Genomic DNA, 19,489 nt, shown 5'->3' on the forward strand with positions numbered 1-19,489 from the left:
ATATGTGAAGAGAGAAATTGCACTGTCCTGTTTCTCCTAGAAAGAAGGTTATTGTTTATATGTGCCAAAAAGGCAAACTGTCAAATGATTAATTACCTAGTGGAGTAAAGCTTGCTTATTCCTATATCTAAGGCAGGTTAAAACTGTAGCTGGTTTGCTGTATTCTAAGATTGTGGTTTATGTTTTAATATACATTATTATTAATGATGTTTACCTTTTTCCTGCTATAGATACATCTGCTGCGTTCACTAGGATTGCTCATGATCTCACCTATAAGTAATATTAAGTATGATGTCTGTCTGCACTTGTGCCCCACTGTACTAGCACTGGGAAATGAAGCATGGACTGAAGGATCAGGATTGAACATGTCTGAAGAAATGTTAGGCAAGCTGGCAGCAAATGAATTTCTCATTGGGGATTGCAGTTCTGTTAAAATAGATGTATTTTTGAAAATACTCAGTTGATTTCACCATAGTGAAATTTTGTGGGGAAAATGAAGAAGCGGGGGTCTACTAGGAGTTAACCATTTCAAGTTTTCATTTTAAGATGACTTTCCATCATACAATAGTATGCATTTTAAGAAGTCAAAATTTGAAATGAAATGCTTGGAATTTTATTGAAACAGCACCTTGATAATTAAAAAAGTAACATACTTTTGAGGAGGATGACAAAATCTTTAGGTTGTATTCTAAAAATCTGTATTCTTAACATTTGAATTATTTAAACTTTGGGTAAAATTGAGTTTCTGTTGTCTACTACAGGTTTAATGAAAACATGCGTATTTGATGACTACAAATAACTGAATGATGGACTTAAGTACGCTTTGTAGAGAGGAATTTTAAAACTGACTGGAAATACCGTTCCGGAGACCTCTGTGGGAATGAAATCAAGGTGTGTGGAAAGAAGCTGCCGGGCAGCTTTGGGGACCCCCTCGCCCGGGCAGACAGTGTGTCGGCTCGATGGGACCGGGCGGGGTTTCCCCGCGAGCGCCGGGAGCGCGGAGCACCCGCACGGCGAGCCTGAGGGCGGGCGGGAGGGAGCCGGGGGCCGGGGCCCTGCGGCGGGGGGGCCGGGCCGGCCGCCTCGCAGCAGCTATACAAGGGCAGGCGCCTGCCACCCCCGCCGAATATGGGCTGCGCGGCGCTCCGCGCGCCCCGCGCCGCCTCGGCCGATGGGCGGGGCCGGGGGCGTGGCGAGCCGCTATAAAGGCTGCGGGCGGCGGGGGGGCCGTAGCGGCGCTGCCGGTGGGGGCGGGCGCGGAGCGGTGCGGAACTGCGCTGTCTTGCGCTGTCCTGCCAGCGGGCGCGCGGAGATGCTGCGAGTGCGGTGCCTGCGCGGGGGGAGCCGCGGAGCCGAAGCGGCGCATTACATCGGCTCGCGGGTGGGTGCCGCGCAGACCCGCCGCCGGCCTCTGAGGGGCTGCGGGTGCACCGTCGGGAGCGGGTGTGAGGGGGTGYCCCGAGCGGTGGGGAGTGGGCGTGGGTGGGGGCTGACTTCTCTGGCAGACTCACGCAGGTACCCCCCTTCAGCAGTGCTAGGTTCAGTGATCCCCGGTCACCACTGTCAGCCCCGTGCTCCGAAGTCACTGTTCTTCTAAGCTGAAAGTGACTTTAAAAGACAAATTGTCTTTTAAGCATGTAGTATACCACGAATAAATTAGAATTGCTCTAATAAAAAGTGGATTGCTGTTAATGCTCCAGGTTATGTGCATTGCTTTGGGGTTACTGTGTAAGGTGCTTGCACAGTAAACTATTACTTTTTGTCATGTGTAAGGGAAACATGATTTTTATTTTTATTTGAAGCTTGGAAGAGTCTTTACAGGATGGGTGCAGCGATCTTTCCAGAGCACCCAGGCAGCTACAGCCTCCCAGAACACCTGTGCTGCTGATGACAATAAGGCCACTAGCCCTGTGCCTAAGGACTGTCCTGTTTGCTCATATAATGAGTGGGACCCACTGGAAGAAGTCATTGTGGGAAGAGCTGAAAATGCATGCGTTCCTCCTTTTTCTGTGGAGGTTAAGGTAAAAACAAAAAACCCCACAACCTTAAGTGGAAAATAATGCAGTTTATATATACAACACGCTTAAGTTTTCACAGTGCAAGGTGTGGTGTTTGCTCACAGGAATTCTTCTGTCCAGCTGTTATTTACACTGGTGGGATTTTAGAGCATAGCCATGTTGCTGGGGCTATGCTTTTTCTTCCCACTTTTAACTGGCTTGGCTATTTTAACAGAAGTTGACAGCATGCCTCAATAGTGTAGGCCAGATGTTATCAAGTTAAGTACTGTAGCAGTTGAGTTAGCTGGTGAGACTGATACAAATTTAGTTGCAGAGCTGGGGCTTGAAACTAAATGGAGTTTGCCACTTAGAAAAAAGTGAAGTTTTCTACTTCTCAGGCTGAGGAAGATTGAGTTCTATAGCTGTGGACTAGCAGGACTGTTCCTCTGTTTAAACAGGTTTTAAATTGCTCACAGGTGATCTCATGTGCTAGAGTCAGTAATGTATGGAAATACTCATCTATTTCCAGATTTGTTATGCCTAAAATGGCAACAGCACCCTGGAAAAATTCACATTTCTTACCTCTAAAATGCTGTATTTCAGCCTTGCCTTGCTTTTTATGTATATTTTAAAGGAGTTTTACATAGAAAATCAGAATTTTGAGTTGTTTTAAAGCAAGCAGAAATTTTCATTCTCTTTTTTAAGAGTAACTCTATTTTAGAAAAGGAACTCTCAATTGATGAGCTTGATTTACATTCTGATCATGAACCTTACCTGGACTTTTAAGATTCCTGGGAATGATCTTCAATTGTCCTCTTCCAGTGTCCTGGTACAGCTACAGCATGCTGCTGTGTTGTCCAGCGTCAGAGGTACCATGTAATGCAAGGCTAGCAAAATGAACTGGCACAATATTTCTGCTGAGCAGACCTTAGTAAAATTATAGAGGTTATCTTCAGAAAACTGGCCAGAAGACCTCAGTAAAAACAAGTGAATTCCTCTGTTTTGACATAGAATGTCGAGTAAAGATGGTGAAAAGATGTTTAAAATGCCAGAAATGGTAGTTTAGATAAGGCTTTGGATGTACTGTGAAAGAGACTTCCCCCACCCTCTCCATTGCCTGCTTACCTTTATATTTTGTCTTTAGAATTCGGGCCATGATTTTGGGCAAAAGTTTTTGGAGAAATTTGAATGAATTACTGCAGCTTGGTAGTTCTAACCCCTCCATATAAAAAAATAATCCTTTGACTTACATTTGGACATTTGAGATGATATCTTGGCCCCAGTGAACTCAAAAAAAAAAAAAAAAAAAAAAAAATTGTCACTAACTTCATTGACTTGGATTTATTCCTTGAAAGCTGAAGCTCAGTTACTAGCCTCTGTGGCATACTGTTTCAGACCTTTCAAAGATATTCTAGCAGCTTGAGAGGAAGAAGCTAATGAGGATTTGCATTTATAATATGAAAGTGTATGTATGTGCATTTGCATACTTAAAAATGGTGTAATGACTATACAGAAAGAGCTATTGGACTAAGAAAAAACCCTACAGTCCAGCTTTGTTACTTTGTAAGATCACATGGGGCAAAATTCTGTTCTCAAATGGCTGCCAAAGGCTGCCTTAATGCTGGTAAAACTATTCTTTGAAATGTCTAATGTGTAACTTTATATACAGTTAGTCTGGTTCTAGTGCCTCTCTAGGCCTGAATTGATCAAGTGAAGCTCAGAACTTCACTTTCTGTTATTTACAGTATCTAAAGCTCAATGAGGAATGTCAAAGTATAGGATTTTCTCTGTAATTCAAAGACCTACAATTTAGGGTTAAAGCAAGCTTTATGTTTAACTTTCCTTTAAGTACACTGCATGTAGTCTGAAGAATTCATTGGCCACAACAGGTAGTAAAATGTGCCAGCTGAGATCTGTTTTCCTCTAGTTTTCTGTGCTTTTGTATTAACTAAATCATGCTGTAGAAACTGCCACAGTAAATCTGCCTGGGAGCATAGCTGAAAAGTCTGAGCAGTAGTCTAAATCCTATCTTGACAATACTGAAAGATATTAGTAGATTCAAATATTGTCAGAATCTCTGCCACATGACTGAAAGGTAGGCACGTGTGTGTGTGCCTGTGTGTGTTTACGTTGCTCCAGTGTAATATAATGGCTAGCCCAGAAGTGGGATACAAATAATCCAGTACCCTGTTACTGTGCCTGTAAGTGGCAATATTAGGGTTGATATGTATTACATGCCTTCTGTCTAATATGAATGAGGGTCATTAGTCATAAACAGCAGTTGAAAACTAACAATTTTGAATTGTATGAGAAAAATTGAGGCTTTGGACCTCAAACACTTTGGAAAGTAAATCTCAGATTATAACACTGCTTTGGTAAACACTTGCTTTAAAGTACTTTTAAGTTGTGCTTTAAAATTGTGTGTTTACTTACAAAATACTTAAGGTGTGTGGTGAGTATGGTTGCATTCAGTGTTCTCTGTACCTGAGACATGCTTTTGGCATACACTTAAGGCTATTATCTATAAATGATGTGCTTGGCATAAGAAGGAGGAATGAATGAGTTGAATATAGAGCCCTACCTATCTGATAAATATTAATGAGCTGACACTTGTTGGCTACTTTGCATATCTTTCAGGGAACTTGAAATGGCATATGTAGGTTAGGTACTGGTGGGAAGATGTGGGAAATGGAAACTAGAAGGTTAACATTATGTTAATTGGGAAGATGCCCTTTTTTTGAATTAGCCTGTTGGTCAAACTTAATCTCATAGTTCAGATGTATTCTGAAACAGTTGGCACTTAGTCAAATAGTTGAGCTTTATGGCTTTTTACTTTGCAATGTTTTGCAGTATAATTCATGAATAATAATTTTGTGAATAATTTTTGGTGAAGAGGGATTATTACCACAATTAGCTATTATATCTTGGGTGAAAAGTTGAGGTTCTACTACTGAATTAGGCAAAAAAGCACTTTGATATGTTTGTGTATTAAATTTTGTAACTGTCATAACTAGCTTGAATGTAGATCTAGAGAACATTAATGTTCTACCACACAGTACTAGGTGTGATTCTTTTCAAACAGTATTCCTTTATTCCTCAAAATGTTAAAAAAAAAAAAAACAATTGTAAGGAGTAATTCTGCTTCTTCCATATTAAAACCAATTTTTTTTACACCATTTTCTTAAATTTCTTAAACAACTTGTTTTCTTAAATACTACTCCGATTTCTCAGGTACAAGGAGAATCTCAGTGTAGGTTGTAAGATGCATTGAGAAGACTATTTAACTCTTCTGTATCCTAACCAGAAACACCTTGTAAGTATATGATCACAGGTGTCTGAAATCTCAACCCTGAATCAGTCTGAAATAGATGTCCTAGTCATGTACCCTTTTCCCTGCTATTCAGAAAGCAGGGATCATGAGTAGTGTTATGGTGTTATCCTTACTCTGTCTTAAGCTACTTTTGTAGCTAGATTATGCCATCAACTTGGTGTACCACTACTGTTATTTCTCAGGTTTGAAAAAGAGGAGCAGTAGTAGAGGACACCTGGTGAAGAAGAGAGCAGCGCCTCTTAGGAGTTAATAGGATGCAAATACATTATGGGTAGTTCTGGAAATAACTTGCTTTGCTCCTTAAGACAAATTTGTCTCATTAGCAGAACAGGATTTCATAGCAATGGTAGGCACTCATGTGATCGGCATGTGACTTCTGAGCAGCTGGCAAGTCTCAGAGGTGATCAAATTACCCAAGATCTTGCTTGGAAAAAAGAATAAATTCCTCAGGAAGGGTGGACGAAACTCAGTACTGAAGGAACAGGATGGCCATGCTGAGATATTTGCCTGAGCAAATATGAGGGGAAATATTCAGAAATAGCAGAGAATGCAATGGATATGCTGAGTTATTAAAGGAAATCAGACATGCTTTCAAATAAATTGTCTTGCCTGCTTGAGCAGAAAGGGAATTGTCTGTCCAGCACATTACTTTCCTGAAGGGAGTAAGGACTGCATTGGCAGGAGACACCTCATGTTCAGGAAGACAGGTTCTCTTGCATCCCATGACTGTTACTCCTGGTGTCAAGTGAAAATGACTCTGACAGGGGAGAAGGCCTGGCCCCTTGCTCTCCTGATCCCTTTTGCTGTCATTCCAAAGGGCTCCATGCACATTTGTTCCTCTGTCATGTTAGTGTTGGCAGAAACCCATGAAAGCTGCAGGTTTCACAGCTTACAAGTATGAATAAACAGCATTCACAGATGTGCTGAACTGAGGCAGCCTCATTTGTTTTGTTTAAACCATGAGTACTATGATACAATTTGGAATTAATTAGTTTTTAATTGCAGAAGACTATCACAGGATTCTGGGACCAGAGGATTTAGGCATGTAAGTGTTATAGTTGTTTTAATCAAACCTTGACAGGTGAATTTACAATCACACTTATTCTAGACCGTTTCTTTATCTGAGGTATGGCCACTTCTAGCCAACAGGGCATAAGTCATCAGTACTTGGGATAGCTTTAGAATCCCTGACGTCACTGTTATGTGATGATACTGAAGTAAGATTATAAGAAGATCACTGCAGACACATAGCTTTTGGATACTTAAGCTCAGGGTTGTTTTCTTAAATTTGTCTGCTAGCCTTATTAAGCAGCAGAATGTATAGGGTTTGGTACATGTTTAGTATGCTTGTATAGGTCTAGTGTAATGACCAAATCTTTCCTGGACACTCAGCAATACTAGGCAGTAAATATTAACAGAAGTATATCTGGAAGATGTTTTAGTTTCTCTTGATTTTTCATCTGTGGCTTGATAATAATGAGCCTTTCTGTAAGGCTATGACTAGAGAGGGAAAGAAACCTTTAAAGAAAGTATTTATGACATTATTTATAATATTTACACAATAGAAACAAGTGATAGGATAAGCTATCAATCAATCTATCCAAAAAGATGAGGAAATAAGCAACCCTAAAAATCCTGTCTGAAAAGTCAAAACATTGAACTTCCAAATGGAATGAAATATATACCTCTCCACATTCCAGGGGAATTCCTCCCCCTCCTGTGCTTCCTGCTGCTCTTAAGAGGACTTTTTCCTTGGACGTCATGCCACATGTACCGACTGTCAGTAGTACTGAAACTTTCTTCTAATTGTCTGAGTCTTCTCAGCCCATGCAACTGAAACTTAATTCTATGTTACTATGTGTAAGTATTTATGAAGACACCAACCATTCAGACCTAGACTAACAACTGTTTTTTTACAAGTTTGATAGCTGAAACATGCACATCATAAAACATCTGAGGAGAACCTTGCCAATGGTAAATATGAATAGTAGTAATAAAGACAGAAAATAAAGACAGCAGGTTGCTGCTAGGCTAGGAATTATCAATCAGGAATTGGCAGTATTTATCTGAAGTCTTGAAGCTTCTCCCTTGTTTTGTTTCCAGGTTCTTGATATGAGAAGGATTTGCAGGACATTAACAGTTCTTAGTGTCTCTTCAAAGTATTGCAGGAACAGATACAAGGCACACTGGGGCATGTGAGGGTGATGATTGTGTACAGTGCAATGTGGAGTCAGTCAAAGAGAAAAACAACAAACTTTGAACATCAAAAATTGTGTATTATGCATATATTTCACTGTACAAAGAATAAGCATCAGTTATTTTGGTCACTTACCTGTCTTTTTCTCTTAGGCCAACACATATGAAAAGTATTGGGGATTTTATCAGAAGTTTGGAGGCCAGAGCTTCCCCAAAGAGCATTTAAAAAAAGCTATTGCTGAAATTGAAGAAATGTGCAATATTTTGAAAAGAGAAGGTGTAATTGTCAAGAGGCCTGATCCAATTGACTGGTCTGTCAAATATAAAACACCTGATTTTGAGTCTACAGGTAAATGTTCTTCTATTGTTAGAAGCCTTATAGCCTGTTTTGCTCTCATTTTGGAGGTCATCTCGTCTAGCTTTCTGCTTGGAGCAGGACTGTTGCCAATGCTAGATCAGGTCAGACATGGCTTTGTGTAGCTGTGGCTTGGAAAATCTCCAGGGACAGAGATTCCACCTCTCTTGGTGAGCTGTTCTAGTGCTGCACAAACTTCCTCATGAAAGACTTTTTCCTAATACTTAACCTGAATCTCCCACACTCCCATTTGTTGCCATTGTTATATTACCGCTGCCATTACAAAGAAGTGTTTCACTGTCATATTTAATTGCCCTTCAAGTAATTGTAGACTGCTCTTACTTTGCCACCCCTTTGCCATATGAAATAAGCTGAGGTCCCTCAAGCTTTCCTCACAGGTCATGTGCTCTAAGGCCCCTGACTGGCTCTATAGCCCTCTTTTGGATCCTACAGTTTCTCAAGTTCCATCTTAAACTGGGGAGGCCTAAAATTGGAAGCATACTCCAGAAGGGGCCTCACCATGCCTAGTCTGAACTTCCCTGCATCTACTGGCCGCATTCCTCCAAGTAGCACAGGATGTAGCTTGCTTTATTTGCATTGAGAGCACACTGGCTTATACTCAACTTGGCATCAAGTGTAATCTCCAGGTTCTTTTCACATGTCAAATGTGTTCTTAAGTTGGTTTACACTGCTGGAATTCACATTTGTTACAGACCAGATAATGATTATGAAAAGTCTTAGCAATGTAATAAGAAAGCGGTTGATTTGAGTGTTTGCTTGTTTTGCTCATTTGATTGTTCTAATGTGATTGCATCCTGCACTAGTTCTGTGCTACCTCAAACTCCTCTTCCTCTCTGCTCTTACTTTTTAAGAGGATAGTGTACAAGGAAATGAGGTCCTTTGGGAAAACCTACTACCAATCACCTTATTCAAAAGCCTTTTGAGCAACTCATAAGCATTTGTCTATTTAATTTCCATTAACTAAATTACAAAGTGAGAACTAGATTGTAGATGGCTTTTATCTAGCCATAAACTCATTATGACTGAGGCTTTGCAGTAAAATGTTGCATGTATTTTTGAAGGGATAATGTCACTTTGAAACATTATTGAAGAATGTGAGTAGGGACCTCAAATTATGGGCTGGCTTCCTGATTTTTGTAAAGATGCTCTTTGCCAATCTTTCAGATAGAAGCAATGGTAGAAGTTAGGGTGAAAATTGAATAGACTGAAAGAGCTGTCTCATAGGTTAATGACCTTTTTCTTTTCAGGTATGTATGCTGCCATGCCAAGAGACATCCTGTTGGTGGTGGGAAATGAAATTATTGAAGCTCCTATGGCTTGGCGTGCTCGTTTCTTTGAGTACAGAGCATATAGGCAACTAATCAAAGAGTATTTCAGCTGTGGTGCTAAGTGGACAACTGCACCCAAACCCACAATGGCAGATAAACTCTATGATCAGGTATTGTTCTCATTTTGTTTCAGAACTTCAGTTCTGGTTTCACAGAACTTTGGTAGCTTCAACCTGATGTCTAGGTTTCACAAAACTTACAAGAATTGAGAAATACTGTAATTTTTTGTGTATTTTTTAAAATAATGCTTGCAAACATTATGCAGCTTTTCTGGATGACACTTGGTGTGTACTAGTAGGGAATAAGAAACAGGAAGTTCTACCTGTTCAATTCAAGTCTGCTTGGAATTATTTTGATTACTGGCTCTAACTTAGCATTACTAAAGAGGAAGGACCACTAGAAGGTCATCACAAAGATTACTTTAAAGAAATACAGTCTCAAGAGAATGTCCATGTTCCCTGAGTTTATCAGGGAAGTGGAAGAGTGTGCATCTTTTTTTTCCCCACAGAAAAGACCTCTAATTCTTATTTTGCATGATCAATTAGTATTTTTGAAGTTACTTAAAATAAAAAGTGGAGGATCCACTCGAAGATGCTTAAATTCAGAGTACTTGGGAAGAAAGGAAAGGTCACTTTTTATTTTTTAAGACTTCATAACAATTTACTTTGATTCAGACAATTTTGGTAGTTCTCTACAGGCCCACGAGTGCATTAGGTCAAGGTAAAGGCCTTTCATCTACTATGAAGTGTAATAAGATTGGTTGTGGAATGTTTATAACTGTTTGGGAACAATGACAGGTTCTCAATGATGTAAGGAAGTCTCTTGTTCAATGGAATTACCTTAGAGTAAGGTAAGCATTAGATAAACTTCCAGAGCTTATTCCAAAGCATGCTTGTTCATCTGGTAGCTTTTGTGCTGTCTGTTCCACCCCATTTGTTCTTAATTGCATTGTTTGATGCTAAAATGCGTTTACATTCCTGAAGATCTTCCTTCTAGGTTAAAGTACTGCTTCATTCCAAAAATGTGGAAAGTACAGAGTCCACTTTTGTTAGGAAATAGTTTGCATGCTGTTTTTTCTGTCACTGTGCTGTGATTTGTCGGACTGACAGATATACAAGGGTTTTTTGTTAAACTTCAATGTGGCTCAGTTGGTAATGAATACTTTTAGTCCAGAGGCTAGAATACTGCAGAGACAGTTGCTGTCAAGAGAAGTTAATTTCTCTGGAGTTACTATTGTCTCTTATTATATCATCACCTATTCTTGAATGTACTTCACCTATTTGGGCTTCTACAGTTTTTTGCTTTTTTCTTTCTAGAAACAAGAAAGCAAAGCCAACTTCAAGGAATGTACCAGCTATCAATATAAACTTATTTTCTTAACTTCAAAATGTTCTGTAGTAGCAATTAGTTTTGAAAAATTTCCGTACCAACTCAACCAACCTAAAGTTATCTCTTTTTATGACTAGGATTATCCCATCTGCTCTGTTGAAGACAGACATAAGCTAGCTGCTCAGGGGAAATTTGTAACTACTGAATTTGAGCCATGCTTCGATGCTGCTGACTTCATTAGAGCTGGAAGAGATATCTTTGTGCAAAGGAGTCAGGTAGACAAAGATTTCTTCCAACAGTTTTGATATCTATCTTGCAAAGAGTTTTATATGCATTCTTGAATTCCTGATCAACATTAAAATGTTAGTGTTGACAGCAAAAGTTATTCATAGAATTTCTGACATACAGGGTGAAAACGTCTTACAGCTAAGAAGTTAGCTAAAGGCACAAACTTTTAGTATTTTGGGTTTAAATATTTTCTTAGTAATGTAAACTAAGTTTGGATGCCCTCCATATTCTAGCCTACAAAACTAAAGCAAAAATTTTTTTATTCTCAGGTTACCAATTACATGGGCATTGAATGGATGAAGCGACATCTTGCACCAGACTATAGAGTGCATGTGGTATCCTTTAAGGATCCTAACCCTATGCACATTGATGCCACATTTAATATCATTGGACCTGGTCTTGTGCTGTCTAACCCAGATCGTCCTTGCCATCAGGTGAGGTTGTAAGAAAGGCAAAAGTAGCAATAGTGTTTCGTATTTAAAAATGACTTGACTGGAGTAGATCCCTGTTGAACAATTGCTAATCCATTAAGTTTATTTCATATACACGTGAATAATATTAAGCTACAGTATTTAGGCAGCACTCAGACGTGGATTCAGGAATTTGTATCTGTATTTGCATCTCTACTCTGATGGAACTTTTTCAGCAGTGAATGACCAGTGCTCTCCCTGTTTTCTGCTGCTGCTCCTTACTTCCACTTAGCCTCACTAGAGGAGAGCATGTAATGTGTTTCTTTTTATATGCATAGTCCAAACACGAAGTGATCTATTTTATATTAGACTGTGTAGCATCAAAGCAAGTACACAGAATATACAACTTCTCTAACACTTTCACTACTTACATATGTTATTGGTATCCAGAGAGAAATTGGGGATTTTCTGCAGTTCAGGTGAGTAATTTTTCCTTTTATTTTACTTTATTATTGGAAGCCTCTCCTTCAGAATTACTACCAGATTCTTGCCATTGGTACAGTTAGATGCTCAGGCATTCAGCTTTGAATAACTGAATGAGAAATACTTTTTGAAGAGTAGAAAAGAGGCAGTCTGGTTCAGAGTGTAAGACCTACTACTTCACTCTGAGAAAAGCTAATACTTCTAAATAGTGTAAGATCAGAAAGTCTTGCAGAGGGAGTAAGAGCTCACCTCAGTGTTACAGACGTGTTACCTGTACTGGGCCAGTGTTGAGGATTTTTGGTTAGGATCCCCATTATTTCCAGGAGCTGTGCAACCACATGGTAATAACTGATGATACTAAATCAGTGGGGATAGAGCTGTGCACAGTGGAGATGAAGTAAATGTGCACCACATAGCTCTTAAACATTGTTAGTCTCTTCTCAGCAAGTGGCCTCAGTGCAAATGGTCACATCAATTGCCACCTCTTGTGATGACAATTATGAGAATATATTTTTAAAAACAACCATAGTTTTTCCCTCCCCTTTTCCCTTTCCCTGTTCTTCATAATCTTGCTCACAGGAGGAGGCTCTTTGGTCTACTTGTGTTGCACCCATTTGCTGGGACTACTTGTTCATGAAAACTGTCATGTATGTGGATAGTAGAAGAGTCCTGCAGCCTTGTTTCATAAAAACTGTTTTGGCAGTTTGGATGACCAGGAAATGGGGGGAAGTGCGGGTGAAAGGAGACCTTTCCTAAAATACTTGCAGACTGTGCTGTTTGTTTTCAAAATTGGAGCGCCCCCTTGTGGTAACACTTGAATAAAGAGCTCTTCCAAGTATTCAAAATCCAGAAGCCAATTCTCTCTAGCCAAATTGTCCTCTTATTTTTAACTCTGTGTAACTTGTAATAAATAGATACAAAATATTATTCCCTAGGATGCCTATATTTTGCTTCCTTTGTTAAATAAGCTACATATTCTGTGATATTAAGATTCATATGAAGCATGATGCAAAATTTTGTTTTTACATGGTATTTTTGTTTCTATAAATGATCGTATAATTCATAGCATCGATGGTTTGTACAGTCATATGTAAGGAAAAGTACTAAAAATACAGAATTTAATACTATTGTGCTGTTACTAGTTTTACTCTCACTTCACAGGATCTAAACTGCCTTTGTTACTTCTCTCTTTAACATCTCCAGTGTATCTAACGTGTTTAAAACAAACAAAAATCAAACAACAAAAAAACTCCATAGAAATAAATGCTAGCGGAATACAAAGTCTGAAAAAGTTTTCAAAAGATGCTTATGTGAAAGCTGGGTTTGTGGATTGAATTTGAATGAGGGAAAGAACAGTGAACTGTGGAAAGGGGATGCTATGTATATTGAAGTATCCTGAGGAGAATGTGGCATAGTTGGAGGAAGTAGTGTGATACTTTTAAGACCCCTGTTTAGAATATAAATAAATTACTCTTTCAGATAGAGCTTTTCAAGAAAGCAGGCTGGACAGTGGTTCATCCCCCAGTGCCACTCATCCCAGATGGTATGTTGAGTTCACTCTTTTCTAAGAATTCTAAGAGTTTTTAAGAGTATTTTTGAGGCAACATTGGTATAAAATGTACAACCATTGTAGCAAGTTCATTTTAATGTGTTTAGACCACCCACTGTGGATGTCTTCTAAATGGCTCTCCATGAATGTCTTAATGCTGGATGAAAAGCGTGTGATGGTGGATGCCAATGAGACATCAATTCAGAAGATGTTTGAAAATCTAGGTACGTTAACTCATTTTAACATATACTTAAAACTAAATGATCTTGATCACCTATGCCTATCAGGATGAACAGAGGTTTCACTCATAGTAGTCAAAGCAGCCAGCACTGGAGAAAATATTCAAACTATTGGATTGACAAATAAGAATCATTCAGTGAATTCTTTCCTGAATACTTCAGTCATGTGAGTGTGGACTATTTAATGTCATCTGCCCCCTACAACTTGCAGGAAATGAAGGTTCTTGTAGCAATTAAAACTACTGCTAACGTGGTTTTGAATGAGCTTTTTTCACACAGAACTTATTGTCTGTTCAGTTTGGAGATCAAAATCGGTCTAGGAGAGAATGAGTGCACAAGTGGCTGGGTGATGTAGAGCTGTCTATCCCTCATGGTTGAAATGCCTTCAGATTTTCCAGTTTCAAATGTTTTTTTTTGTATTTTAAACCGTCAAATTTAGACCACTTGACACAGATATTTCAGTGCATTTATGGAGAATCTCTCTCCTGTGAGAGGTGCAACTCCATGGTAGGACAATTTCTTTAGCAAGAGCTTAGATATGCAGTGTCAGGATAACTAATTGCATATAAATTCCGGAAGTCACACAGTGACTGTGCACAGTTGATTGCAAAGACAAATAAAATAGATTTAAAAACCTATTAAAAGTCATCCAGTTAATCTAGCTGCTTTCCTCATGCTGGAGTGCAAGGATGTAGATAGCTGTACTTGTGGCTCATAGTGAGTTAATCAGTCACAGGGTAGTGAGACTGCTTGATGCTCCAACCAGTTGTCTCACATCAAGGTAAGCACACATGGTGGTGCAAAAGTTTACAGAGTAGTAAGACTGGTAGAGAGATGAAGTCAAGGAAAATGAGGGAGCATTGTACTGGAGTAAGAGATGATAAATCCCAGTAGCAGAAGACATTTTAAAGGGAGAAACAAATGATGGGAAGGCGAGAATGAACCAAAGATGGAAGATAACTCTGAACCTAAAGGGCTAGTGCTGTGGAGGAGTGCACTTATTGAAGCTTCCCGCACATCTGAGCCAGATCATAGGTGGAAACTATGCAATGTAATGCTTTAATCTGCTCTCTTAATGACTGACTGTACAACCTTTGGTGAAAAACTTAGCTTTTCAGTCTTAAGTAGTTTTATTTCTCTACATTACCAAGGAGCTGAGGATTTATAAGTGCTTTAAAATGCTTAGGAAATGAGGCTTTTAATGCCAGTCATGACACATCCTTCACATGGGAACTTCAGTCTGTGTAGCCGCATTCTGAACAAATTCCTGTAGTCAGTAAGTTCCTAGGACTGAGATGGGGTACTGGGAATGAAGGTATCTCTGACCTATCTGAAGGTTTCTACCAAGCTTCTCCTGAGCTGTTGAAAGCACCAAGAAACAAAAAGGCAGACTTCATAACAGAAAAGTCTTCTGATCTTAGCCCATCTGTCAGGGTTTTGTATGAGCTGAGCCACAGTTGAGACAGAGCTGAAAAGAACTGGGAGGAAGTTTAACTTGCACCTAGGTAGCAAATATAACAGCCCTGTTCTCTCTCTGAGAAAGAACTCAGAGCCCCAAACTTTTTCAAATGCTGTTTTTCTAAAAAGGCACTTTAAAGAGTCCATTCAGTGTCTGAACTCTAAATGCTCACACAGATTTATATAAATGTGCCCTGGTCGTGTGTCATATCAGCAGTTCAGCTAATTCTTCACATACCTACAGCAAAGACCTTTTTTCATTATTTTTATTTATTTTAGACCAGCACATCAGAACACATCAAACACTGGCTGCGTTTCAGGCACTGTGTATTTCTGAGGGTATTGCTGGAATAAATAAGCAGGCCATGTTTTTTAGCTTGTTCTTTGCCTAGAAGTTGAAGAAAAATGCTTTACAAATGGGTAGTAAATATTTTCTATACTTGCATCAAGCTGTATGATCTGCTAAAGCATTGTCTAAAGTTCTGAGCAAAGCCTACAATGTGAACTTGAGATTCTCATTTTAAAGTGTGCAATGTATGTTTCTTGCAGGCATTTCTACAATTAAAGTGAGCATTCGCCATGCCAATTCCTTGGGAGGTGGTTTCCACTGCTGGACATGTGATATCCGCCGCCGTGGTACCCTGCAATCTTATTTTGACTAGTTATTGGCCAGCTAGGCAGCAGTGGTTCAACTTCTAAAATAAGCATAGGAAACGAATAAATTTCACCTTTTTGTTAGAAACAACTGCATGAGCTCTAGTGCTTGATCAGTGGTGTCCTTATAGTGGTCTGGCGAATGATTTACTTGCCTACTCTTTGCATTAAGCAGTATAATTGAATCTACTTCCATCTGCAATACAGGTTTTCTGGCTGGCTTTTTGAAAGATATCTGTTATTCGTGAAGCCTTTTCACTGGCTTTGAATGTAAAAACTTGACAAGATAGCTAAAGGCTCTTGCTAGAATAGCATGGCCACTGATATTAGACATCTACCTCTGTCTAGTACTCTGTCAAAAAGGCAGCTTGAAATGTTAAACTTGAGTTAACATTTCTTATTTCTTTTAATCAGTTTATTTTTCTAATATATTACTGTTTAATACAGTTAATACAGATGTAACTGTACAGATCTCTTGTGAAACCAAGTAATTTTATAATGCTTTTCATGTTGGGCCATGCATATATTTAAGGAGAATTTCCAGTGTGGTCTAATAACATTTAAAGCATATTCACTTACTTGCCATGTCCCTCTTATGTCTACATTTTTCTCTTCTGACACATTTGTCATGCATCACTGAATACTTTTTATATTGCTTTTTATATTGCTGAAATTAGTTCTTTTATTTAACTTTAAAAGTGTACAAATGATAGCTAATTTGCTGCATCTGCAGGCTTCAGTTTGTGAATTGTTTACATACAACTGTTTTAAAAAAAAAAACCTACAAAAACCACCCTCTTCCCAAAACCTTTAAACTGTGGCAGATACAAAAAGATGTATCAAAAACATGCCAGATGCTGTGAAAGAATTTTCATATTGATTACTGGATATGTACTTTTTATGTTAATAAACTTTTTTGCATTCTGTTTGTGTTGCCCTTCTTCTAGAAATGACTAAACACGAAGTATCTGATCAGGATGGCGTTTTTCTGTAAAATACCTAACATTTTAGGCATTTGAGTACTACAGGAGATCCTTGTTCTTGTACTGCGGTGTTCCTGTACTGTGTTGCAGCTTCTTTCTTGCACAGAAGTATATGGTTAGTGGGGGAGGGGGAGTAACCCTAATTAGACATTTACCAGAGTTTGGAGGGATCTACTAGTTCATGTAACAGTGCAACTCAACAAAGAAGGTCTTGCAAAATCAGATAAGCATGACATGCTGACAAACTATGATTATAAGCCATATAGTCATTTACAGGCATTTGTTCCCAGAGCTGGATAAGACCAAACAGGACTGCTAGATATTTGTACATCTGGAATGCTTCAAGATATGCCAGACTGGAAGATAGCTGTCAGCACTTGATGTAGACATTGCCACTGTTTTCCCTGGAAAATCAAGGATCATCAGACAATGGAAATTAGCGGGAGTCCTGCTGTAACCAAGTCTTGCTTTCCATTAGTGGCAACATATTGGACATTTAGCCAGAACAGCTGAATGGAGGTGCGTGCATACTGTATGTATGCAATCTTTACCATAGTTCTGCAGGATCTAGTGTTGAAATGCCAATGTCTACATGTTTGTGCTTAGCACAAGATGTCACAAGATACAGCTAAAGGCATTAAAAGCTCTGGCCAAATGTGGAGTGATAGCTGGGCATCATTTTATGATGGCCCCTACTTGATGGGCAGCTTCATATGCACATCATAAATGTTCTCTGACTTCATCTCAATATCCTTTTCTGAAGCAATTGTGGTATAAGACAAAGGGATTATCACAAATGGTGTTTGCGTGAGGGGGTGTTTTTCCCCTTTTTTGCTTTCCTTAAATGAAAGTTAGTGAACCTGGTGATGAAGATGTTGCACATGTCATGAGCTTACTGTTTTCTTTCTGTGGAAAGCATGCTGCTGCCTGCTTTGATGTGATCAGTTATTGCTTGCAAATGTGTTCTTCAGAGCAGTAGGGTGGGCAGAACAGGTGGAGTGGCTGGCCTCTGTATCTGAAGATGTCTACCTGTTTGTTCTGATAATGAAGATATGGATTCTTCAAACAGTACAGACTACAGATGTTGACACTATAGGGAAATGGTCAGGGCAAATGTAACTTCCACCATTAGACTTTCTAATAGGGTTAGTCTTGAACCACAAGAAATGCTTGAACTCATAAATTTTTCCAGTTACCATCCTGTGTACGCTTTCATAAAGTATTCTGATTTGTAGTGTTGAATTAATGCATGGGGTTCTAATGGTGACCATCACTGAAAATGAAAAGGAAGCTGGGATAGTTGTCTATACCCATATGGGAGGAATGCAAAATGAAAATGTCATAAAATTAAATGAAGATGATCTCAAATATCAGCTAAAAGAAAAACAACAAAGACTGCAAATTATCCATTGTGTCCAGTTCAGTTTGAAGATCTGTTTTTTTCAGTTTGAGGGGAAAGTGCTAGAATTCTCTTTTAACCTTTTCTGTTTATTTCTGTTTCTCAGGCTCTGTGGCTTGTGGGCTGTTTCTTTGTAGATATGTGATGCATCTCTATTGAACCCTATACTCCTATTTGAATCTGCTCAGATAAGCACCCTTAAATAAGTTTTCCTGAGGCTTTAAAGAAAGCATTGCAATTATTTCTTTGATGACAAGTACAAGAGCTCTAATGTTAGAACAAAGCTGTCTTTACAGCAGGTCTGTGGAAGTGTCTTACTGATTTTTTTACTTCAGTTCATCTTAGAAAGCTGAAAGAAGCAACCCTACCAAACAAAAGTACAGACTAGGGAGTTTAGGCTTCTACTCTTTAACAGAAAAGCAATGTTTTCACTATGTTTTCCTACTTAGACCATGAAAAAAAAAWTTTTTTTAAGTTCCTAATGTTTCTTTTATTCATCTGAAGAGCATCTTCAAGAATGAGTACCACTTTTCCTTTGTAACCAGGAATTTTTCTGTTTTGCTTAGTGAAGCTAATACACAGATTAGCTGGAATTTCTCCATTTCTGTACCCTTTTTTCCCCCCTTTTCTTTTGGGCAGGATAAATTGTATGTAAAAGATCTGTGTGTAGGCTCAAAGCATCAGATTTTTTTTCTCGTTTATAGTTCTCTTGATGATGTCTGATACGACTTCAGGAAAGGTATTCAACACCAATTTTAGATGCCAAAACTCTGATTTTATGAACATTTCAGCCTTTTCCCAGCTATTTTGCTCATCCCTTATTGAATATTCTTTTTCACCTGGAACTGCACACACAGTACCAAATGCTTTAGCCTGGGAGCCACCAGAATGCTTCTGAAGTTTGTTTTTTTCTGTCAGCAATAGAAGTTCTTTTACCTAATCTTCAGGGATTTGGGCTAGGAATAGACTTGTCTCTAAGTCATGTTCTTTCCTTCAATAAGGAAAAAATGGAAGGCAGGGGAAGTTGTTCCATATGATCAGAAGGTTTCTGTTCAGTTTCAGCAGTAATGTCAGAATACAGAGGGGAGAGTCACACTAGCACAAATGCTTTGACATGGGCAAGTGTTACTACCATCATTTTGGGACCGAGGATCTGGTGCTGTGAATGTTTTTGAGATATTTTCAGACCTGACTCCTTCACTGTCCTTAAGTTGGTCACTTAGCCAGTCTGTTTCCACATGAGCAAAATTGCAACCACACCAAGGTACTCTATGAAGTACAGTGATGGTTAAACAATAAATGCCTAGAAAGTGTTCCAGACTATGGAAGTTCTGAGGACTATTTGGAAACACTGTGGGATCCTGCTCAAGCCTCTTGCAGCCCCAGAACAGGGAGGACAAAGTTGATAGCTTTCTGCAGTGTTTTCCCACAAGTCCAGTAACTGAGAATTTTTTTCACTAGTATTTTAA

At 39.0% G+C, this 19,489-nt stretch overlaps 1 protein-coding gene across 1 annotated transcript; it reads left to right on the forward strand.

Annotated features, from left to right (window-relative positions):
* Positions 1 to 1,312: 1,312 nt before the first annotated feature.
* On the forward strand, positions 1,313 to 16,428 carry GATM (glycine amidinotransferase). Its single transcript, XM_026060563.1, has 9 exons — positions 1,313 to 1,381; positions 1,803 to 2,021; positions 7,678 to 7,873; positions 9,148 to 9,338; positions 10,695 to 10,832; positions 11,115 to 11,279; positions 13,218 to 13,281; positions 13,395 to 13,511; positions 15,534 to 16,428. Exons 1-9 carry the CDS (start codon positions 1,313 to 1,315, stop codon positions 15,644 to 15,646), a joined length of 1,272 nt encoding a protein of 423 aa, XP_025916348.1. The 3' UTR covers positions 15,647 to 16,428.
* The last annotated feature ends 3,061 nt before the right edge of the window (positions 16,429 to 19,489 follow it).

The sequence above is a fragment of the Apteryx rowi genome, unplaced genomic scaffold, assembly GCF_003343035.1.
Source record: "Apteryx rowi isolate R43461 unplaced genomic scaffold, aptRow1 scaffold_17, whole genome shotgun sequence".
NCBI classification, from domain to species: Eukaryota; Metazoa; Chordata; class Aves; order Apterygiformes; family Apterygidae; genus Apteryx; species Apteryx rowi.

Coding starts and splice junctions, on each gene's coding strand:
- GATM (XM_026060563.1), top strand. CDS start 1,313: ATGCTGCGAGTGCGGTGCCTGCGCGGGGGGAGCCGCGGAGCCGAAGCG. Junction 9,339..10,694: donor CAGATAAACTCTATGATCAG/GTATTGTTCTCA, acceptor TTTTATGACTAG/GATTATCCCATCTGCTCTGT. Junction 13,512..15,533: donor GAAGATGTTTGAAAATCTAG/GTACGTTAACTC, acceptor TGTTTCTTGCAG/GCATTTCTACAATTAAAGTG.